Source organism: Clarias gariepinus, chromosome 28 (genome assembly GCF_024256425.1).
Source record: "Clarias gariepinus isolate MV-2021 ecotype Netherlands chromosome 28, CGAR_prim_01v2, whole genome shotgun sequence".
NCBI classification, from domain to species: Eukaryota; Metazoa; Chordata; class Actinopteri; order Siluriformes; family Clariidae; genus Clarias; species Clarias gariepinus.
The window spans coordinates 18,255,389-18,279,195 of record NC_071127.1 but is presented as its reverse complement, the minus strand read 5'-3'; the positions used below and the strand labels follow the sequence as shown (position 1 = coordinate 18,279,195).

Sequence of the window (23,807 nt, the reverse complement as noted above, 5' to 3'; positions counted from 1 at the left end):
TCTCTACAGTGCTGTAACAGACTCATTGCAAATTGTCAAATACGCTTGATTGCAGTTGTTGCTGCTAAGAGCGGCCCAAACAGTTTAGGGGCCAAAGGGTTTACTATTTAGGTTTAGGGGCCAAACACTTTTTCACACAGGGCCATATATTTTTGGATTTTGTTTTCCATTAATAATAAAAAAATTCCTTTAACAATTGCATGATGCATTAACTTGTGTTATGTTTGACTAATATGTAAATTTGTTTAATGATTTGAGAAACTAAAGTGTGACAAACATGCAACAAAATAAGAAATCATTAAGGGGCAAACACTTTTTCACACCACTGTACTTGACATTTCTGTGATTACAGTCATTTTTGAATGATGATCAGATCTGTACATTTACACAAAATAGACACAAAATCACCATATTTATAATAAACCATACATGTATTTATTTCCTGAATCACTTTTGGTCACTTTTAAAACTTTTGTTCTGAATTTATTTCTACCTCATTAAACATCAGTCCCCTTTTATTATTTTTAAAACTAAAATTTATAAAAGACTAACTCTTTTTTGCTTGTCTTTTATATAAATGTTTTATTTTCTTCTGTTTGTAAACACTACACAAAAGAAAGAAAAAAACTTTGTTTTTTGATTGTCGTTAATATAAATGTTTTGATGTTTGTAAACACTAATGACGCCCGTGCAGGTTAGCCATCAAAGCCGTTGCCATAGCAACATCGGTTTCTGGAGTTTTCCCGAACTCCTCTGTGGTTAGATTAACCTTCTTTCTGAGACAATTACAGAGCAGGGCTTTCCAGATACTTACTTTTAATTTATTCGTGCATTTCTAACATGCGAATGATTTCGTGTAATTTTTATTTAACGTTTTGAGGCACCGGAAGTCTAAAGAAAGCGTTCTAGCCAATGGGAATAGACCTTAGAATCATGAGCCAGTTACGTCACGCGTATTGTCCAATCAGGGGGCGGATTGATTATTTGAACGCTGGGGGCGGGGCCGTGTTTTCTGAGAGGGAAATTTGTCAGGGAAGCAGCGAGAAACGTTAGAGAAGCGGCTCCAGTTCACGCTGTTACTACATTCCTGCTTAATAGATATTTAGGGAAAAAAACAGGTATGTGTGGTAAACTTATCTTTATACGTTTGATATAATTTAAACTGTAGTTTATATTGTCGGTTAAATGAAGTGGAAATCCAATATTGTCTGTCTGAAGGGAAACTTCAGTTTAACGTCAGTTAGCTTAGCTTATCTTAACTTAGCTTAGCATAGCGCACGAACACCAGTCTCACAGTTAGCGTTGAGATAAAGTTAGTTATTGTTATAAACGTGTTTAATAACAGTGATTTAATGTGATTAACATGTTGTTTTAGGAAAACTCCACCATGTCACACAAGCAGATCTACTACTCGGACAAGTACGACGACGAGAAGTTTGAGTACAGGTAATGAGTTTAATAATCACTAGAGTTTGTAGAAATAGTTAAAGCTAAAAATAATCTGATCAGCTGCAATATAATCAGTGGTATTATTATTATTATTATTATTATTATTATTATTTCAGGTCGAATCCCACGTACATGTCTGTCTACAACAAAGATGAACCCCTTAATTATTTTTAAACTGTAATTTCACAAAACTTTGTTTGGTGTGACATCATGTCATTGGTTTTGTGTAGGTACAAAATGTATGTGCCATGTAGTTCATGGCAATTTCATCAAGAAGTCCTTTCAGCTTATTACAATCAACGAGAGAGAGAGAGAGAGGATACAGAAAAGTTTGTTTACACTAAGTTGTACTTCTTTCGTCATCAGCCGAAATCATTAACTCCGGCACATGACTGTTCAAAACATTTTAATAGGTTCAAATGTTCAGGTTAAACTTCAGCAAATATCCAAGTACTGCAAACGTTTCAATAGATTCTGTCCAGCTGTCAATTTAAGACGCGCCCACAGTTTGACGCATGTGCAGTACGCCGTCAAAACTTGTGGTTTATAATCTGGAACATAACTGCTCATAACTTCAATTCTCCTCAACAGTTTGATTACGGTCAGGTTTAACTTTAGGAAAATACTAAAGTACTGGCAAAGTTTTATTAAATTCTGTCCAGCCAGTTTTTGTGACAAATTTTGGCTGGACAGTCATACAGACAGAACATTTTCTGAGACTGGTTTCAGGTCCCCTATTCATGAAATGTAAAGAAATTATTAAAAGAGCAAGTTCTGTACAAACGAAATCTTTTTAAAAAATTTTTATAATAGTTATTTATATAAATGCCGAGTTTGTGGGATTTAAGGACGAGTCAGAGGTTTACAGAGATTTCTGTGTTTTGTTGTTTTTAAGGCACGTCATGCTCCCCAAGGACATTGCAAAGCGCGTGCCCAAAACACACCTGATGTCTGAGACGGAGTGGCGCAACCTGGGAGTGCAGCAGAGCCAGGGCTGGGTACACTACATGATCCATCAGCCAGGTGTGTGTAAGAGCAAGAGTGAAGAAGTGAGGGAGGGGACAGGGTGAGAATATGTAAACTCCCCCTCCTTAACTTAACTCCTTAGTTCTTAAAAATCTTTTCATTTTCATAAAACTTTTTTTTTTTTTTTTTTTAAAGTTAAAGATGTGAGTTAAAGCACACCAGACCAATTGGGGGCGATATAACCTTATCCATATATCAGAATGCTGGATTACGGGTTATGTTTCATTCTGACATCAAACACAAGAGACACTGTGCATGTGGTGTACGTGCTTAGGGCCTTGGGATCGTTTCCGAGAACATTTGATCCCAAAGTCAGGTTCATTTTGTTTAGTGAGAACACAATCGTTCTGTGTTTGGGAACCGAACCTGAGTCCATTAAAAAATCAAATATGGAAAAGTGAATTGTCATGAGAAAGGAAGTAGATCACTGTTTAGACACATCAGTGCTGTCGCTCTCCTCCGAAATCTGTTTACTTCCCGAAAGTTAACTTCTTTGTTCTCTCCTTCTCTTGCGTTTAACGGCGGCTCACAAACCAAGTAGGTGTATTAGAGAGGTCAGAGGGTGTGGATACGCAAACATGCCCAAGAACGGAGCACAAAGAGCAGTGTGACCGCTGGCCAGGGAAACATTATTGATTGATTCATATTAGGCACGATTGATTTGTTCAGCACAGAATAAATCAATCATGCCTAATATAAAAAAGCTCTTACTCACCAAAAAACCTGTCCGCACCTTTAATACAGCGTGTATAAATATCTTCATCCTGGAAGATGACTAAGTCAGTGTGGACCAAAAAGAAAAAAAACTAATGTTTTTAAAAAATAACCTGTATACATAGACAAAGCCTGGAGTTTGCCCCATGACATGATGAGTTTCCAGGAATTTGAAATTTATCTTCCATTCCTAATCAGTAAACTCCTTTAGAAAAGAAACGCTCTGATTGGCTCACGTTTGGTATAAAGTGAAGAATTAAACCAATTGTAAATGAGACTAAATCCTTGTAACCAGTCGTATCGCAGAAGATGGGATTTATCTGAAAAGACAGTAACCTTAAAGATCTCAAAGTTTGGAATGTGCTCCTGGAATGTAACTTGTGTATAAGCCGGGGATTTGTTGTACACAATTTCAGCACTTTACACTGGACAACCATTATCAAGACTTAATCACGACACCGCAGTGTCAATTTGGTTTGTATTGCGATTCTGTCAGTATCACAATTTTATAAATATTATAAATATCCTGAACATTACATTCGTAAACCAAATTGAAATTTCCCATAAGAAATAACAGTAACTCATATTATTCGTTCCACAGCCCAAAAAATACATACATAAAAATAATTAACACAAAATATTAGGGCTGCAACTAACGATTATTTTGATAATCGATTAGTTGGGCGATTATATTTTCGATTAATCGGATAAAACCTAACCGCTTCTTTCATTAGATATTTCGCTTATAACTATTTAAAAAAAACATAAATCAGGGTATTATTTATGTATAAAAATAAACTTTAAAAAATGCAAAAGCCACATATAGAGTTAATAATGTTTAATTTGGACATTTTAAACCTTAAATGAAATGTAGTATATAATATATACAGTATATATATATATATATATATATATATATATATAGTTAAAAAATACACTGATATATTCAGTTGATAAGACAAACAGCTAAAATAATGTAATTTTGTATAATAAAATGATGTATGCATAAGTAAAACCACAATAAATTACAAGTTAACTTTGTAGTGGACTATAAAAAAACTGTATAAATGCAAAAAGCTAATAGTCACAAATGTACTATTATTTGCATTCGCTGAAAATCACAACAATCACTAAATGTAATATTCTACTGTTATTCACATCGTGTAAATTAAGCTGATCTAAAATAGCGCCATGTAACTAATCACTATTGCTCGTGAGGTGATTGCGCAATGTAATGCTCGCGAGTAGCGCGTGAACAGATCTAGCGCGACTGTCCCGGAGTTAGCAAACAGTTTAAACTAAAAGCACTTAAACTATAAAACTTTTACACGATAGACATACAGTTTTTACTGACCCTGCTGACGTTTCGCTATCCGTAACACCAACACGTTTTCTCTTTAAGTGTTAGTGCATGACATGCCGTGACAGCTCGGTCTTGCATAGCGTGCAGGTTACCGTCTTCTTAGAGGCGTTTAATGTAAATCACTCCCGGACCCTGGAGGACTTGGGGCGCGCGCTTTTTCCTGCCGCCGTTTCTGTAACCTCCATCGCGCGAGCGGCTGTGTGTATTTGTGCATCTTGGGGTCGCGCTTCTCAGTAACGTGCGCAGCCCAACTAATCGATAACGGCATTCGTTGACAACGAATTTCATTATCGATAATTATCGATTTTATCGATTAGTTGTTGCAGCCCTACAAAATATAAAGTCAAAATAAAACAAATTAACCTGCACCTTACCATAAAAAAAGTAAAAATAAATACAGACAGATAAGTGTTTCCATTTGTGCGTGCAGGCACTGTGTGTGTGTGTGTGTGTGTGTGTGTGTGTGTGTGTGTGTGTGTGTGTGTGTGTGTGTAAATCTAAAGTAAGCTCATCTCGCCCCCTTCTCGTCTTACACAGTTACCCTTCCTCCACTCTTTTCACACACACATCAGAAACACTTTTTCATCGGAAAAATAAACAAGAAATCTCTTTAATGACACTCGATTGAGCGACACACTGAGGGAATCACTGCTGTAAAGTAAAAATAAAACAAATTAACCTGCGGTTTACCTTTAAAAAGAATCACGACAGAGCAGTGTTTCTGTGTAGAGCAGAGTACAGTAAACAGTACATGCGTGCACAGGTGTGCACAAAACGTTGGCTCAGTTGTGATCACGTGACGCTTGGCGTCAAAACAAGAAGCGCATGCATGATACTCGGTAACCAAGACTTGTTTGTTTTTCAAGTCAAAATTTATTAAAAATCTTTGCTCGCCTTGCGGAACACTCGCAAACTGTTACTTGCAATCTGAGGTTTCACTGTATACACTTGTATCCTATCAGGGGTTAGCAAATGAATGTGTCTGTATGTTAATGGTACGTGTGTGTGTATATACAGTATAAAGAGAAGTGTTAGTGTTCACACTTTGACCAGCCATGTTGGCGGGGTTGAATAGGAGTTTGGAGGTTTCATAAGATCTTTCTAAAGTCTGAGACTAATTATCATTTATAAAATTTTAGTCAAATGTCTAAATGTTTGGAACAAATTTCTCTGTCACACAGGCTTACTGGTACTTCACAATGTCACACTGCTAGTGGAGTTCATAGGAAACTTTTTGCTTTAAATAAACCCTTAGAAACTCTCATCTGGATGTGCTTTCAAAAAGATGTATTTTGGTAGTACTAAGCTGGTGGTGGTTTACTGCTCTGCTCACTCTCATGTTTTCCTCCTGCCAGAGCCTCACATCCTGCTCTTCCGCCGTCCTCTACCCACGACCAAATCCCAGTGAGGGAGCGCAGGTGGGGAAGGACTCTTGTACACGCTGCAGAAGGATGACCGACAGATGGAACACGAGGTGCCGATTAATTTCGGTGCCAGTTCCGTTTGATTAGAAGTGGAATATCCTCTACTCTTTAAGGAGTTAGGTTATAAAAAAAGTTCCTATTGTTCCGCACATCTTTGCCTAAAAACAAAACTCTGACTCTTCTCTTTTTCACACTGCGTAATTTTCCCCAGAGAGAAAGCGTGTTTAGAAAATGCAGCCTGGTGATGAAGCAGTCATAAAGTGTGCTTTGTATGTAAACAGTGAGTGTCTTTTTCTTTGTGTTGTGACAGAACACTTTGCATGTTGTTTATAGTGCTGTGAATGTTGGTCATTATTTATGATCCTTTTTTTAAAAAAAAAATCTACTTTACAAATAAAAAAAAACATTCTGAAATGTAACTTGTGTGGTTGTTATTAAACGGTGTGCATTTACTGCTAGAATTGCCCTGTGTTTTATACATGTGTATATGCTGCGCTGCACTTAGGAATCTTGTCTTCATTAGTTTTCATTAGTTAAGTCATATCATTATATATACAACTGTTAGTTCAGACTGAGCCGTCTGATTGGGCAAGACGCCGCTGTCCTTCTCAGATGACACAGCTCAAATCTTTGAGACTTCTGGACAATATAGATGTATGACTTCTTTAAGCTTTAGGTCGCATTTGTAAATGTAGTGACATTCGCAGATGACACCGTGCTTGGTCTGATCAAGAACAACAATGAGAAAGCATCTGGAGGAGACAGCAAACAGCAGATCTTCTTGGTGTAAGATCCATAACTTGGACCTAAATGTCTCAAGGACCAAGAAAATGGCGGTGGTCTTCAGGAGAGGAAAACAAGACTCTCAGCTCAGAGCAACGGGACTCTGGTGGAGATAATGCATATCTCTAAGGACTTGTCCTGGGCACCTCATATCTCTTAACTGGTGAAGAAGTCTAAGCAGCGCATGTACTACCTCAGACTGCTGAGGAAGTTCAGGATCTCCAGGGATCTGCGCAAAATCTTCTACACCTTGATCATCCAATCTGTTGTTTCTGTGAATATTAACGTCTTGTATGGGAACAGCAGCTCCAAGGGCAAAAAGGACTTGAGAGTGTGTTATGATGATTCATATTATATTGTATATAGTCTATACAGGTGCATCTCAATAAATTAGAATATGCTGGACTCCTTTTGATTTAACACCATCACCTGTTATACTGAACTTCCATTCTCACATAGTCCTATGCAGATCAATCCCTGTTATCCGTTTTTACCCAACTGAGGATGGGTTCCCTGTTGAGTCTGGTTCCTCTCATGGTTTCTTCCTATTACCATCTCAGGGAGTTTTTCCTTGCCACTGTCGCCATCGTCCTCGACTTGCGCATCAGGGACAGTCTTGTCTTATTGTGATTTATACACATTCACATTTCATACAAACTTAAATATTTTAACTGTGTAAAGCTGCTTTGCGACAATGTCAATTGTTAAAAGCGCTATACAAATAAATTTAAATTTAATTGAAGTGGCCTGCAGCTGGAGTCAGTGCTTTAAGGGCCACCACACACACATGTATCCAGGACATGGGCTACAACTGTCCTCTTTTCAGATGAAAGTAAATTTTCATTTGGAAATCACGGTCACAGAGTCTGGAGGAAGAGAGGAGAAACAGAATCCAAGTTGCTTGAAGTCCATTGTGAAGTTTGCAGTCAGTGGTGGTTTGTGGAGCCCTGTCATCTGCTGGTGTTGGTCCACTGTGTTTTATCTGGTCCAAGGTCAGTGCAGCCGTCTACCAGGACGTTTTAATGCATTGAATTACAGAAGTAAATCAACTTTTAATGATATTCTAATTTATTGAGATGCACCTGTATCGTAGTCTTATTAATCCTATTTTTATTTTTGTACATACTTATTCTTTTAGTCTCCTTTTTTTAAAATTCTTCACAGTATGTTGCAATTGCATTTTGCTACTGTTGTACTTGTATACATTGTGACAAATAAAATTCTTGAATCTTGACACATGTCGGTAATATACGAAGGTTTAACAAATTGTTCCAGAGACCACCTCATGATATCCACTACAGAAGGCACGATAGTTTTGAAGACGTGATGATTCAGAAGTGGCTTTCTGTCCTGTCCTTTCTGCATTGAGATTTGACTGGTTTCCTTGAGTTTCTTGATGATATTGTGTACAAACATTGGGGAAGATTATCCTGAAATTATCGGATAATTTGCTGGTGCATTTGTTGACAGATCGACGAGCCTCAGCCCGACCTTGCTCTAAAAGATCTATGCCTTTCTTTAAAACTCCTTGTATACTATATCATTATCAATTTTAAACACCTGTTTAAATTTTGTTTAAAAATTTTGTTAAAAAATGCCACTGTTTCTTATTACATTGTAATTTCAACTTGTCACATTGTTATTAATCTAAAATTGGCATTGTCACAACTTTGTTGGAGGGTGTTGCAGCTCACCAGATGTGAAATGAATGCATATTTACGACAAATAATTAAATTAACATGGTAAATCATTAAATAATGAGTTGTATTTTCAATATACTACAAGGTTAAGAGACTTTACAGATGTTTTATTTACATTTCCCAAACTGTCCTAACTTTTCTGGAAGTGGGGTTGTAGGTCTGTACAGTCTGCAGTACTGAGGAGAGAGCAGCTGCCTGCCAAAACCCACATTTAAAACCAGTCACGGTCGCACTTTCAGCAAGAAAACTCATCTAATAACACCACCATCATAGAAAACACTGCCTCCTTAGTAATTGCTCTCCATAATGTTTTATTTATGCCTCTAAATCGCTCTCTAACCCCTGATCAAGGGCACTACATGGTATGTTGAACAAGTGATTGCACACCCTACATAGCACACTAGCTTTCCATTTAACACTATTTGGGATTTAACCCTGCAACCTGGAAATAAACAGAGATGAATAAGTGGAAAATAAAGTAAATCTCGTCAGTTTCTCAGGACTGTCCACCACCTCCATGGTCTAATATCCTCAGCTTGTGGCTACATAGTACCAGTAAGAGTTTAAAACTACTTTTACCCCTGTTAATTACTATATTTAAGTACTTTCACTGTTGGGAAAAATGATTTAATAAAGAAACATCATAATCTGTTGGTCATAAATGGTGTTTGTGGAAGCAATATCACACTCGAGGTTGTGCTGGTGTGCTGAATATCAGCATGGCTATGTCATCATCTGTATTAGGGCTGTGTCCAGCATGACCTTTGTCTCTGTACACCACCACAATGGATGTGGTTTCCTTCACCTGCACCTCATCTATTTATACCACATATTGCGAGTTTTCGTGAACAGCTCCCAAATGTAAATTCAACATTTGAAATTAAATCAAAACCTTCATTGCCAATGTAAGTTGTCCAATTATTTTTCAGCCTGTGAATTTTTTTTTGTGTTATCACATTTTTTCCACATGCTTTGTTGTGATTAAGACATCCAGGAAGTGATCAGAACTTGTTTTTTTAAACATTATAATTTTAAATAGTGCAGTAATCACTACTTCCATACTCTCTACAAACAGGGGAAAAAACAATTCAGTTGTAAATCGTAATTCTATTGTGAGGCAATTTACGCATTCACACTAACTTCAAAATTGATTTTTATATACTATTTTTTAATTTCTTATAGAGATAATAGGAAATTATTTTTTAGATTTAATAGGAAAAAATCGACAATCTGCCTTTTTCTCCAAACTCTGAGTGAATTAGTCTCAAACCTACTTTTCACACACGCTTACACTAGTTTTAAAACACTGCGAGCGCAAATTAATCAAAAATCCTCTCTTGGCCATGGGACACCCCCGTGTGCTTGGAACCACTTAACCCACACACTCACTGCCAAGTTTTGAGACTTTGACAGCGTTTGAGGTGGTAAAATGGTCATTTCTTTATAATCTTGGACTGTGGGAGGAAACTGGATAAACTGGAGGAAATCCACCAAGCCACGGGGAGAACATACAAACTCTATGCACACAGACCCGAGGTGGGAATCGGACCCAGACCATGGAGGTGCGAGGCGACAGTGTTACCCACCACGCCACGGTGTCATGCACTCTGAACTATTCACACATTTGCATCCAATGTGGTAGGAGTGAATAATTATTATTTTTATTAACAGTTATTTAGTGTGAAATAATAATTATGGCGGATGACAGAGATGTGTGCTGCTTAGTCTTCTACCTGGAGTTTGTATTGTTTAAAGGCTGTGCTTGGTTTTTAAGTGAGAAAACTAATACTCCAAGGAACCGGCTACATTTAATTGTTCATAATTTTTATTTTTGTAAAAAAAAAATTGGCGGGAAATGTAATGGTGGGTTTCCTCCGGGTACTCCGGTTTCCTTCCACAGTCCAAAGATATGTGGATTAAGCTAATTGGCATTCCCAAATTGCTTGTTGTGTGTGTGTGTGTGTGTGCCCTGCAATGGATTGGCACCCTGTCCAGAGTGTACCCGGCCTTGTGCCCTAAGCCTCCTGGGATAGGCTCCAGGCCCCCTGTGACTCTAAATACAAGATAAAGTTGTATAGACAATGAGTGAGTGAATGATACCTATAGAATTGCAATTTTGACCTTATTAATATTGACCTCACTAAGATGTCCTCACTCCAAGCCCTCATTAACACTCTGACTTCCGGTATGTTCACGTGCTCGCTGAATAATCTCGCTCCGCTTCCGCTGTGTACTTCCTTTCCGGCAGCGGCTGAACCCTCGCCACCATGCCTGTGAGTATTTCAGCACAACCGAGTCAAAATACCAGGGTTTTTCCTCCTCTGTCAAGCCCACAATGACGTAAATGTTTCCCGGAACATTTAATCAGACATATATTAGTGTATAATATGTGTATTTGGCTTCCTTCTTTGTTAAAATCGAGTTATGTTGGTCAATGGTCGGGCTCGTGCTGAAACACAAGATGGCGGCGCGCATGGACTCAAACATGGAGGCGCTTCGAGCTGCTGCTCTTCTGTGACGCATTGGCAGTTTCACACACAAATTACACTTGAACAAACCGTAAACAAACCACTGAAGTGATGTATCATTAACTTAGGAAGAGCTCGTATGAGCAGTAATAAGTGAATCTGTAATCCCCCCCCCTTCATCATGGCAGGATGTCTGTCTTCCTCTTCAGCTCTTACATTCATTTTCTGTGTCTAATGAATGTGATTGACTGTCCACAGCTCGCAAAAGACTTGCTGCACCCCACCCCTGAGGAGGAAAGAAGGAGACACAAAAAGAAGCGTCTTGTACAGAGCCCTAACTCCTATTTCATGGATGTCAAGTGTCCAGGTATGTATGTGTGTGTGTGTGTGTGTGTGTGTCAGGTGCTGTCAAACAGCTTGGGAGTGTATAGATGCAACATTATCCACAAATAAAACAATGCATTTCACACGGCTGCAAATGACTCATAGATGCCTTGGAAAGAAAAACAATATATTAAAACGAACACTTTAAATTGTTTGCTGGTGTGTGTGAGACTCGGGTGTTTCTCATTTTCAACTTCTATTTTTTCGTACTCTTGTAATAATACACAGCGATACCTTGGCACTGAGGCGAAATTTTGTATTGCGAAACGCATTTTCCCACAGGAAACAATGTAAATATAGATAATCTGTTCCAGCCACCCAAAATTATGACCAATATTACTAATTTCCAACACTAATCATGTTTTTGTGTATATAAAAACAATCAACGTTTAGAAACGACATGCAAATTCAGTAAAATAGGAAATAAATGGACATAAAACTTCAGTTAACTTTAATTTATCTGCACACACACATATGTGTCTGTCACTATCCTTATCGTATTTTCTGGTTATCACTCCAACCTATTTGTCAGACAAAACAAAAAAACACATTGTTGTAATTTTCCTGGAGACCCTAAAGCAGCCTTAATAGAAACTCGTTTGTTGAGGACCGTACACGTTCTTTTGGGCTATTTAACAGCATAACCTTTTACCGGGCTGGTGATCTTCACCAGTATGACTCGGCATGCTCCATTCTCTCTCAGTATGTACAGTAGGGCTGTAGCTATAGAGTATTTTAGTAATCGAGTATTTTACCAAAAGATTTAATTGAGTAATTGGATAAAATGTACTTTTGCTTAATTAAACAGCAATGTAAAATATATAAGAGAAACAAAGATTAATTGGTTTTCTTTTCAGAAAAATGTACTTTTATTTTTTAAATATAATTATGTCAAAAATAAACATTCATTATTCACAATAGAAGAAATAGCTCATTCCACTATCTCACCTATGTGGTTTAACTCACATTGAGATGCCGACGTTCCGCGAAGTTCTAAAAGGTCCGCAAGCTTCGTAAGGACCGGCAAAAAGAAGAAACATTCAAACATACTTTTAAGGCGGCTTAAACTTGTTTAATTTTTCGTGCGGAAAGATGGAAATGTAATCGCAGCGCCAAAACTCGTGGTGAACCATGATACATGGTACTTCCGGCCAGGTGAGATTAGGGGAATTAAAGTAGAGGAATCGTTTCGGCCCTAATATACATACAGGGTAATGATCAGAGACAGAGTGAGATCTCAAAATAATGAAGAGAAATCTTTGTGTGTGTTGCAGGATGCTATAAGATCACCACAGTCTTCAGCCATGCTCAGACAGTAGTGCTGTGTGTCGGTTGCTCCACTGTGCTGTGTCAACCCACTGGAGGCAAAGCACGTCTCACAGAAGGTACGTGACTTCACCCCTCTCCTTTACAGTGAACTATCAGTGGATTATTAAATAGATTATTGTGCTCCCAGTGCTTTCTCTATCCACGTTTTATGATCCTGATCATAATGTGTAAGAAATAAGACTCCTCTAGTGCATGCATTTTTTTAAATTTTATTTTTGTATCTCAAGCTTCAATTAAAGGATGTAAAAAGCACTTAAATTGCAATTTTACATGACTTTTATTCGTCACTTTGTGCATTGTTGTTTTTGTGGTTTATAAAGACCTCAAAACGTCATCACTCTGCATGACGTTGCTCAAGGGAGACGATTTTTCTCAGGTCGAGGGGTTGGGTGTCTCGACTAGTTATGAAGATGCTTCCCTGAGTGGCACAACAGAAAAACGTTTGTTCTGAAATAAAGACATTGTTATTCAGAACCCCGATGATGTCAGAACTGCCCATGGGACAGAGCGGTATTCTCTCTGCTGCCTAAGCTGTGTGTGTGGATGGCACTTTGCTTAGTGTGTGTTGTCTTTTACTGACGAGCAAAAACTTGATGGGTTGGAATTGCGAACGTTAGGGAAAAAATATAAAAGAAATCAAATCAGTGCAATAAAAACGTTTCCTGGACACGATCACGTGTGTGCGTCTTAATTCTGCTTTTGAGCCAAGACCTTAGGGCTCGTGAACACACTGCTTCCTGTCCTGTTTTTTTTTTAGTGAAATTGTTTAAGTGGATTTTTAACACTATGTCCCTGCTGTGTGTCCCTCAGGATGTTCCTTCAGGAGGAAGCAGCATTAAGCTGTACTCTAGATGCTCCTGTATGCAGGAAGGGAGAGGAGGGGTTGGACTCGCCCTCTACGGACCTCTCGGCTTCCACGCCTGATCTTTCCTCGTGAGTGAAAGGAACCAGAGCGAATGGCTCCACCATCTGTCATGTGCAAACTAGTAAAGATGGCTCTCCAACCCAGTCTCTCTCTTTCAATAAAATGTTTTGGCTAAAACAGTACTCGGGTGCGTGTGGTCTTTCAAAAAACATGAAGGTGACGCTTGACATTTTATTTAACCAGCTGCTGATTGGGTTCATAGCGTTTGTATATCTGTTTCCTGGACTGTCCACTGAGCGATGGAAAGTACATAATGTAGATGTAGTGTTGAATTATGTTGTGTTTAGATTACAAATAGCACCTATTATGGAAACATTTTTTGCAATCTTTAGACATACAGATGGGTATTTAGTAGGCTTGGAATCACCAGTTTTACCTGGTACATCATGATACCCAGGTGCTAATTCAGTTAACCTCTCATTCTGTAAATATGATTTTATAAATAGCCTGATTCCATATTAGTTTTTTCTTACCTTTTTATTTAAAGACCATGCACCTTCAAAAAAAAAAGTTGCCATAACTTAAAGGTTTTATAGCTTTATTCAACAGCTTTACAACCGAATTTAACAAGTAATTAAATGTAGCTCGTCCCTTATACAAGTTTTCTCACTTGAAAGACAAGCACAGCATTGTTACAATACAAACTAACTTAAAATACAAGAGTTTAACATTTACTTTAAATAAAAGCTACATTGTTAGTGAGCAGTGTGTATCATCTGTCATTATTATTTCTAAACAAACTTGGCAAATAATTCACTCCTACCACACAGGATGAAAATGTTTAAAGGGATCAGTGTGCTACCTGTAGGATTTTAAAGAAGCTTATGTGTGTAATGAGTAGGTTTAAGACTAATTTGCTTGCAGAGTTTGGAGAAAGTATATATAATACAGTATATACACACTAACCAAAGGTACACTGCGTGGACATCCTTTGGCCAAACCTGTTTATTGTTGTGCAATGATGTTTTGCAGCTATAACAACTTGCACTCTTTATGGAAGTCATTCAAACTTTTAAAGAATATTTGTTTCTCTCATTCCTGGAGCTCTTGACAGTTTTCTAGCAAAGCCAGTACTGTAACCCCATCGTCAGGGAGTTCTTTGCAGTTTGTTGCTCGTTTTAGTGTCTTTGAGGTCAGGGCTCTGTGTTAGGGCCGGTCAAGTTCTTCCACATTGAACTCATCAAACCTGTCTTTATAGTCCTTGCTTTGTGCACTGGGACACAGTCATGTTAGGCCTTCCCTAAACTGTTGCCACAATGTTGAAAGCATAGCATTGTCCAAGATGTCTTGGTAATGTCTTGGAAGATTGTCCTTCACTGGGGATAAGGGACCTGACTGAAACACCGGAGTTCAATAATTAATATGTTTGGCCAAATACTTTTGTCCATGTAGTGTATGTGGCTGTCTTGCTGACAATTTTAATTGTTACGTCAATTCATTTACCAAATAATTTTTAGTGTCTTGAATTGACTCCAGTGCTCCAAGGCGACCTCTCGACTGTCCTGTTAAAAAGGAAATGATTCTTTTTGGGATGTCAACAAAAAGCAGGATGTGACTTCATGCAACATACATAAAACATATTTTGTGTTCTTTAAGATGTTGTTTAATTATTGATGGTTTAAAAAAACTTAATTAACTTAGGTAACTACTTATTTTGCGTGTGTAAATGTTGAACAGAGGTCCTTCCACGGTCATAAAAATGAGAATAAGTATCTGGATATCATCACTGGACTACAGAGGTTCCTAGGTGGATGGATGGCATGTGTTATAGTTCTCCGTGTACTGTACACAAAACAGGTGACGTCACTAATTACTTCACTAATTAAATCTGGCTGAAGAGTTGTGTTCAGCTGGTTCAGTTTATGGAATAAACATGTGGCAGGACTTTTTGACTGACGCTGTTTTGACTCAATACCCAGCCAGATCCAGCAGGTTTTGAAGAATAAACGACTTCATTATCACTAAATAGTGATTGGTGCATAGCAATTTCACTGCAGAAAATAACAAACTATTCTTATTATCTTGATTTTTATTATTTAAAATTTTTGTTAGAATGTCATTCAAACTTCATGTCATAAAAAAAAAAATCACTGATGCTCTTGACAGTTTCCTAGCAAAGCCATGTCCTGTTGTGCTGTAACGTGTCCTAACTGCCCGTCATCAGGGAGTTCTTTGCAGTTTATTGCTCGTTTTAGTGTCTATGCTAGCTCGTCCGTCTGATATTATAACTCACAAACCGAGTCCGGGTAAATCAGTGGTTAAAGCATTGGTTCGGAATGTTCCAGGGTCAAACCTCATGACCACCAAGTTGCCCCTGTTAGACCCTTGAACAAGGTCGTTAACCCTCAACTGTTCAGATGTAAAATTAAATAAAAATGTAAGTCGCTCTGGATAAGGGTGTCTGTAATATAAATGCGATATGAGTGAACAAAGTCAGCTAACACTGGCTACATTTCATAAACCTTTATAGCCTGTAGGACTTTATTAAACACTCCAGAGACCTACTGAAGGTGTCAGAGCTACTGTAGATAAAATATCCTGAGAGTTGGACTGACTTGCTTTTTTGAACATGGACTATAACACTACAGCTGACACACACACACACACACACACTCACTCACACATCGTTTCATTCCATACGTCATACACACACAATACATACCATATATTTAAGCTTTTATAGTTTTTTCAAAATTATATTATATTCATTAAATTATATATTCATTAAATATATATTATATGTGTGTGTATATCACTGTATAATATATTGAAATTCTGGAATTTCATTTGAGATCATTAAAGCATCTATCTATCTATCTATCTATCTATCTATCATTACACTTTGCACATTCTGTGTGGTTTATATATATTTCATATTTAAATATTTCCTTTTTTGTTATATTTTACTGTAACTTTGTAAATCTGTAAATTTTTACCCTTTATTTAAAATAAAAAATGGTAAAAAATGTCTTAGTGCAATGTTTCCTGTATAACAGTAAAATCTTTCTATATTCCTATCCTGTCTTTCCTCTTTTATGTCACTAACAGTTGTATAAACATTTTATTGTCCCTGTATTTGGTTGTAGATGTGACAAATAAAATATTAATTAATTTTTTTTTTCCTTAACAAGAGTATAAATGTTGGCTATTTACAAAGTTATTTCCTTACATTAGATACTTACACTTACATCACCTTTATTATATACTGTACGTATTGCTGCTATACTAACACATGCTGTAGTTTACAGTTTACACAGTTCTGTTATTGTTCTGCAATAAAAAGGAGTAAAAAGCTATAAAAAAAGGAATGACAATAAAACCCCACTTGACTTGTTTATTATGTGATTATGCAGTGTCAGCTAGCTAGCAAACACAATCAACGCTCAAAGCTTTTAAACCTTTCCCTGAGACTGGTAAACATCTGTATACTTACATTAATTAAATAGCTGTAATTTAGCAATATGTTTTTCATGTAATACATTGTCATAGCGTCACGGTGGCTAAGTGGTTAGCACTGTCGCCTTGCACCTCCAGGGTCTGTGTACATGGAGTTTGCGTGTTCGGGTTTCCTCCAGGTTCTCTGGTTTCCTCCCACAGTCCAAAGACATGAATATTAGGCTAATTGGAGTCTCCAAATTGCCTGTAGTAGGTGAAAGCATGTTGTGATGCTGTTGCCTTCAACAATTCCTCTGTGCAGTAGTGACTCTGGTAAACTATAGTAAATACCTTGATGTATCTCAGACATTACCATTGTAGGTACCATTGTACCATTGGGTAACATGAGTGCACTAGGGTCAGGGGTAGCTCAGTGGTTAAGGCATTGGACTACGGTTCGGAAGATCCCAGGTTCAAACCCCACAATGCCACTGTTGGGCCCTTGAGCGCGGCCCTTAACCCTCAAGTGCTCAGATGTGTAATAAGATAAAAATGTAAGTCGCTCTGGATAAGAGCGTCTGCCAAATGCCTAAATGTAAATGTAGGGTGTGTACTACAATAGTTAATGGGTACCACAGTGGATACCAATGTTCAGCAGGTATCTAATATGGTATAGTTGTACATACTGTACCATGTTGGATTCTATAGGTATTGTATAGTAAAGGCAGCCTGGTCATAATCAGTCTCTGGCTGAAGTTGCTCCTCTGGTCGGAGAGAATGCTGTATAGCGGGTGAGAAGGATTGTTCAAGATTCTGTGTATTTTGGACAGAATCCTCCTCCTTGGCACGACATCAACAGAGCCGAGCTCCATGCCCAGGACAGATGACCTTGTACAGTCTGTTTTTGTCTGCCGCTTTCATGTTGCAGCCCCAACAGACCACAGCATAGAAAACGACACTCGCCAAAACAGATTCGTAAAACATCCGAAGAATGGTATTGCAGATGTTGAAAGACCTGAGCCTTCTCAGAAAGTACAACCGGCTCTGACCTTTCTTGTAGAGTGCCAATGTATTAGTTACTGACCAGTCCTGTTTGTTATCCAGATGCCCTCCCAGGTATTTATACTCAGAGACCATGTCCTCTGTCTCTCCCTGGACAGATATAGGAGTCACAGGGGTTCCACTTTTTTCCGACCACCAGCTCCTTCGTTTTCTTGATGTAGAGTTGTAGGTTGTAGGTGGTTATGCTCACACCAGAAAACAAAGTCATCCACCACAGACTGGTACTCTGAGATGTCACCGTCCTTAAAACATCCCACCACCACAGAGTCGTTAGAGAACTTTTGTAGATGGCCAACACTTGGTTGCTTAGACGATGTCCTCTTTCTGCAATTTTCTCTCAAACCCTTATTTTCTTAATCTCTTAATCTAAGATGCTCGAGTTCACCAGGCTGTATAGCGGAGTTGTCAGGCTGCAGTGCTGAACAGCCAGAGCACGGCCGAATGAAGCTTTCCACCTCATTTAACCAGATCGAACCCATCCACTAATGAGGAACGTCTCACAGATTAAATGTGATTAGGTTAGGAAAGGAAAATCTATGCATAGCTGTGGACCGCTATACCATCGTTAGTTCTATATGTACAGTATATAAGGATTTTGTGTCTAGTTAAAGTCTGCCACATAAGGTTATGTGAAATATTTATATAACAAATAAGGAAATAAACTATATGGACAAAAGTATTTGGCCAAACCTGCAATGACATTTACTTGGATATGGAGTTGGTTCCCCTTTTGCAGCTATAACAGCTTCCACTCAACTTGGAAGTGTCTGTGCGAATTGGTGTTCATTTATTCTGTATGAATACACCCTGGTCAAGGTGCCAATCCTTTGCAGGGCACACACATGCTCACATGCTCATTCACACACTATGGGCAATTTGGGAATGCCAATTGCTTAATTTGTATGTCTTTGGACTGTGGGAGGAACAAAACCCACCAAGCATGAGGAGACAACCGAATTGGTACCTGCACACTGGAGGTCAAGGTGACACTAAGCCACTATGCCGCCTGCCTTTTATTATATCAAGTAGCTAACTTAATGAAGGGGTACTGGGGTTGTTATCCACTTTTCCTCTTTTTAAGGTGAAAGTTAACTTTTCTTCGAAAGATATAGTTCCAGGAATGTCCACAGAGTGGCGCTCTGCGCTGCAGTGCAATAAAATCCTGTAAAAGCATCTGAATAGTAAGAATCTTCTCCCTTATCTTAGCTATAAATTAACATTTAGACAAGCAAACTTTTATTTTCCTTATTATTGTACTGTTGCAATGTACAACATACGGTGTAATATACAGTACATTATATATTTTACACTATATGCAGGTTATATTAAGTCAAGTAGGCTTTTATTGTCAACCATATACAGTTCAACACACAGTGAAACTAAACAATGTTCCTCCAGGACCAAGATGCTACACACAACATAAATGGAAACAAAAAAACTATACAAAAAGACAATGTAAAGTACACTGTAACAGTGAAGCGCTGACTTTTACACAGAGCTGAATAGTAGTGCAAATAGACGGCACGCATGAGACGGTAAATGCAGTAAACATTTCATGTAGCAGCAGCAAAGAAAAAGTGAATATATTGTTTATCTGTGTGTGTGTGTGTGTGTGTGTGTGTGTGTATGTCAGTCCAGTCCCACTGTATTGAGGATTCAGATGGCTTGTGGGAAGAAGCTGTTCCACAGTCTGGATGTGTGTGCCCGAATGCTTCAGTAATTTGTTCCAGATGGCAGGAGGGTGAAGAGTGTGTGTGAGGGGTGTGTATGATCAGCCACAATGCTGGTGGCTTTGCAGATGCAGCGTGTGATATAGATGTCTGTGATAGAGGGAAGAGATGCCCCAACGAGCTTCTCAGGTGTCCTCACTATCTGCTGTAGGGTCTGCAGTGATGCAGCTGCTCAGGATGTTCTCGATAGTCCCTCTGTAGAAGATGGTGAGAATCGGTGGTGGACGCTGAGTATATTTCAGTCTTCTCTGAAAGAAGAGACGCTGCTGGGTGTATTTTGTTTGTATATAATGATTAATCCAAATAATAATAATAATAATAATAATAATAATAATAATAAATAAAACCTGGTCTTGCCCTGCTAGGTAAATACCATCTTTTCAGGGGGTAGAAGAGAGCGGCAAAATTGTAATGCTGTGATAAAAATGGTATTTATTTCTGTGCTCAAACAGCCTTTATATTGGACAAAAAGCCAATAAAACAACACAAAGGCAAAACAAAGGCGTTTATGCTCCAATGAATAAACTGTTAATGTAAATGCAACTCTCTGCCATCGTGTTGATGCGAATGCCTCGCATGATTTTACAATTATGCAAACATATAACATGTTCTCACATGAAAAGCAAAAAAATCACCCTTTTCTTTAAAAGCCTTTTAAGTGGTTTAACTCTGCACTAACTGTTTGTACTCATGACTTGTTTATGTGAGAAATCCTGAGTGCAATCTGCTGTACAATTGCAACAGCTGTTAATTATAGAGAATTGTAGCAGCTCTTGATTCAGAGGGTCTCAGAGTGTTAAGAGGATCATAAGGTGGCAGCACTGAGACACAACACCTCAATGCATATTAGGGTTCATTTTAATTGGTGCAGATGAAACCCTTTATTGTCTTGATTTTATTTTAGAAAAGCATCCCAATCATCAATCAATCAATGACAATACATCTTTAAATGAGACGTCTGGTGATCTTTTGTTACTAAGATCTTCCAAGCTGCCAGCGTTTGAGTTATTTTCGAGAGGTTCTACAATTATCCACCACATGGTTATTACACAGGGCTTTGTTTTGTTTTCATTGAAAACCTCCAGCACCGGCTGATTGTACGGGTCAACCTGGACGAGATGAGAGAAGCAGACATGACGTTATGTGTGATGTATGAAGTTTATAATTTAAAGCATTGTTAACTGATCCGGTTGTCACGTACAGTTTAATTACCGTTCTAATATCATAAGCTTTAGGCAATCCTAGAAAAATGAAGATGGTTAAAATTAAAACTGTGTTTACTGTCAGAATGATGGCTACATCTCTGAACATTTAGGAATATTTTAAATCCGGAGTAAATGTAATGCAGGCATGTATACTCCATAGTGCCTCGCAAAAGTATTCCTACCCCTTTGAACTTTTCCACATTGTATCATGTTACAACCACAAACATAAATGTATTTTATTGGGATTTTCTGTGATAGAAACACAAATTTCCTAATCTCACTTTTTTCTTTACAAATCTACTCAATAAAAGTAAAAAGTATGGTGGAGTAAAAATACTCATAGACGTAATTTTTTTTCAAATAGTTACTTAAGTAAATGTAACAGAGTAAATGTAACTCGTTACTACCCACCCCTATCTACAGTAAGATTGCCCTGTCTTTGGCTCCATCCATCTTCCCATCAACTCTGACCAGCTTCCCTATTCCTGCTGAAGAAAGGTATCCCCACAACATGATGCTGCCACCACCATGTTTCATGGTGGAGATGGTATGTTCTCATCTGATCAGAGCACCGCTGGTCCACATCTTTGCTGTGTCCTCCACATGGTTCGTCTCAGACTGCAAATGGGATTTCTTATTGCTGTCTGTTCTGTTTTGTATACTTGCATGACTTGAGACACACTTTGAGACACGCTTAATAATGTAACAGGTGTTTAAAATCAGAAGCGGAGTTGGTTTCAAGCAAATCAGTAAACACATTCAAAATTTTGAAAAAAAGAAAGAGAGAGATTTAGTTAAATTTTAAGGTGAGTACTTCTGTACTTTTACTAAAGAACACAAGAAAATTGAAGATTTCTACATTTACTCGAGTACTGTTTGCCCTTGGGACTCTCTACTTTTACTCGAGTACAGGATTGTGTACTTTGCCTACATATATATTAACATGTGTATACACAATGTTGATTTAGTAAAATAATAGTCTTTAATTCTTAATCATAATGACTAAATCCTTATAATAGTACAGAAAGTATACATACATATACTAAAACATAAAAAGTGAAAACTCTTGTCCTATTCTTCATTCCCTGTATAATTGTAATTGGTGTTTCAGGGGAATAATACGTGAAGTTCTGTAGAGTACAACACTGCTGCGTGGGGTTTCCTCCATGTTCTTCAGTTTTCGCCAACTGTCCTGCGGATGTCTATAATGGACTGGCATCACATCCTGGATGAATTCTCAGTGTTACCAGAGAAGACCTTGGATAAAATGTTAGAGTAACTAATGAAGACAAATACAGTTCTTTATCGAATGGATACAATTCTGTATTATTTCCCTTGATCAAAGGTCTTATCTTTATCCCATAATAAAACATCTCTCCCTTTCTCTTAGTGATCCAGACCTTCATGTTGGAGTTTTCATCACCTGAATATGACTCACTGCTCTGGAGGATGGTTACATACAAACAGCCAAAAGATCAGCGAGATTACTGAGTAACTTCAACAAAATCAACTTCAGCATAAAACAATAATGAATTTAGAAATGTTTCTTATATTAATTATTGCTGACAATTGTAGTTTTTGACGATACAGCACACAGCTATAGACGGGAATTATAATCACACACAGTGTAAACCCTAATGCTCAAAGTAATTAAACATATTGAGTACTGTTAACTTAAATAATTACAATTAGTTCAAATTAATAGACCTTGATGAGTATTTAGAACCTTTTGGTATTTATGAGTTTGTAGAAATGACACTTTTTAAGTAAGCTGAACAACTTTGATATTTTAAGCCACAGTAACGATCTTCTTAAAGTTCCACCAGCTTAAAATCTTTCAGCCGCGCGATTTTGTGTCTGACATCATTAATGCACATGTAAACTGCCCACGTTGAATTGTTTTGATCAAGATGGTGGATTGGTCTGTCTTTGCATGATGCTGTAAGTATAATCTTTACAAATCTGGGGACCATAAACTTGTTTTTGATTTAAGTCATCTGATTGTCGACAGTTTGTTCTCTCTAGAGTTGTGAATAGAATGTGTTTAGACGCACACAGGAGAAAATGTAAGCTCCTCGTTTTGCTACCGACTGTTTAAGAGACTAGAAAGCAAGATTTTGGCAAAATTTTAGCATGATTGATATAAATCTTTAATTTGACTACATTACTAGCATATATTGTTTAGTTTTTAAAATTGTCAGGTTTACAACTCCGTTTTTCGGGGTTTGAATATAAATCCGGAATTCCTATTAGTTTTAGTTTTAGTATTTATATTCATAGATTTTGTAATTTCAGATTTAACTGAAGAAAAATAAAGAAACTTACTTATTTGATTTGTAACAGGGCGCTGGTGGCTCAGTGTTTCACCTGCCACATGAAAGGCCCGGGTTCGATTCTCAGCCACTGGATGAAGTGTCTGTCCCAAGCCCAGATGAAGTGGGGGCCGCTTCATGAAGGGCATCTGGTGTAAAACCTGTGCCAAGCTCGTGTGCGGACCGGATGGTCCTCTGTGGCGACCCATTGCCGGGAGCAGGCGAAAGACCAACAACAAGTTCTTTGATTTGCAACAACTAAAAAAAAATATAATTACTATGAAATGAGTATGAGTTAGGCTCATTAATGCAAATAAAGAATGATTAATTTGAATGAGTACAACAAACTCAAAAACTGATCTTTCTGTTTACTTAAAACTGAAAACATAATTTTTTTTTTGTTTTGCCAACTTATTCGGGTTCATAGTTTAATCAAAGGATCGGTTCGTTTTTCACGTATCTCAGGGACTTAATCTTTCTCACTATCCCCTCTGACTTGTTCACCTCTGACATTTATTAACAGTTTTTCTAACCTGGAATTTATTTACTTTGGTAAAA

General features: G+C 37.8%; 2 protein-coding genes across 2 annotated transcripts; both read left to right on the top strand.

Moving 5' to 3' along the window:
- Positions 1 to 1,379: 1,379 nt before the first annotated feature.
- cks1b (CDC28 protein kinase regulatory subunit 1B) lies at positions 1,380 to 6,389 on the top strand. Its single transcript, XM_053490123.1, has 3 exons — positions 1,380 to 1,446; positions 2,345 to 2,472; positions 5,908 to 6,389. Exons 1-3 carry the CDS (start codon positions 1,388 to 1,390, stop codon positions 5,958 to 5,960), a joined length of 240 nt encoding a protein of 79 aa, XP_053346098.1. The 5' UTR covers positions 1,380 to 1,387; the 3' UTR covers positions 5,961 to 6,389.
- Positions 6,390 to 10,663: 4,274 nt separating this feature from the next.
- On the top strand, positions 10,664 to 13,684 carry rps27.1 (ribosomal protein S27, isoform 1). The gene is made up of 4 exons (XM_053490521.1): positions 10,664 to 10,732; positions 11,186 to 11,294; positions 12,586 to 12,696; positions 13,451 to 13,684. The coding sequence occupies exons 1-4, from the start codon at positions 10,727 to 10,729 to the stop codon at positions 13,477 to 13,479; spliced, it is 255 nt and encodes an 84-aa protein (XP_053346496.1). The 5' UTR covers positions 10,664 to 10,726; the 3' UTR covers positions 13,480 to 13,684.
- Positions 13,685 to 23,807: the final 10,123 nt, after the last annotated feature.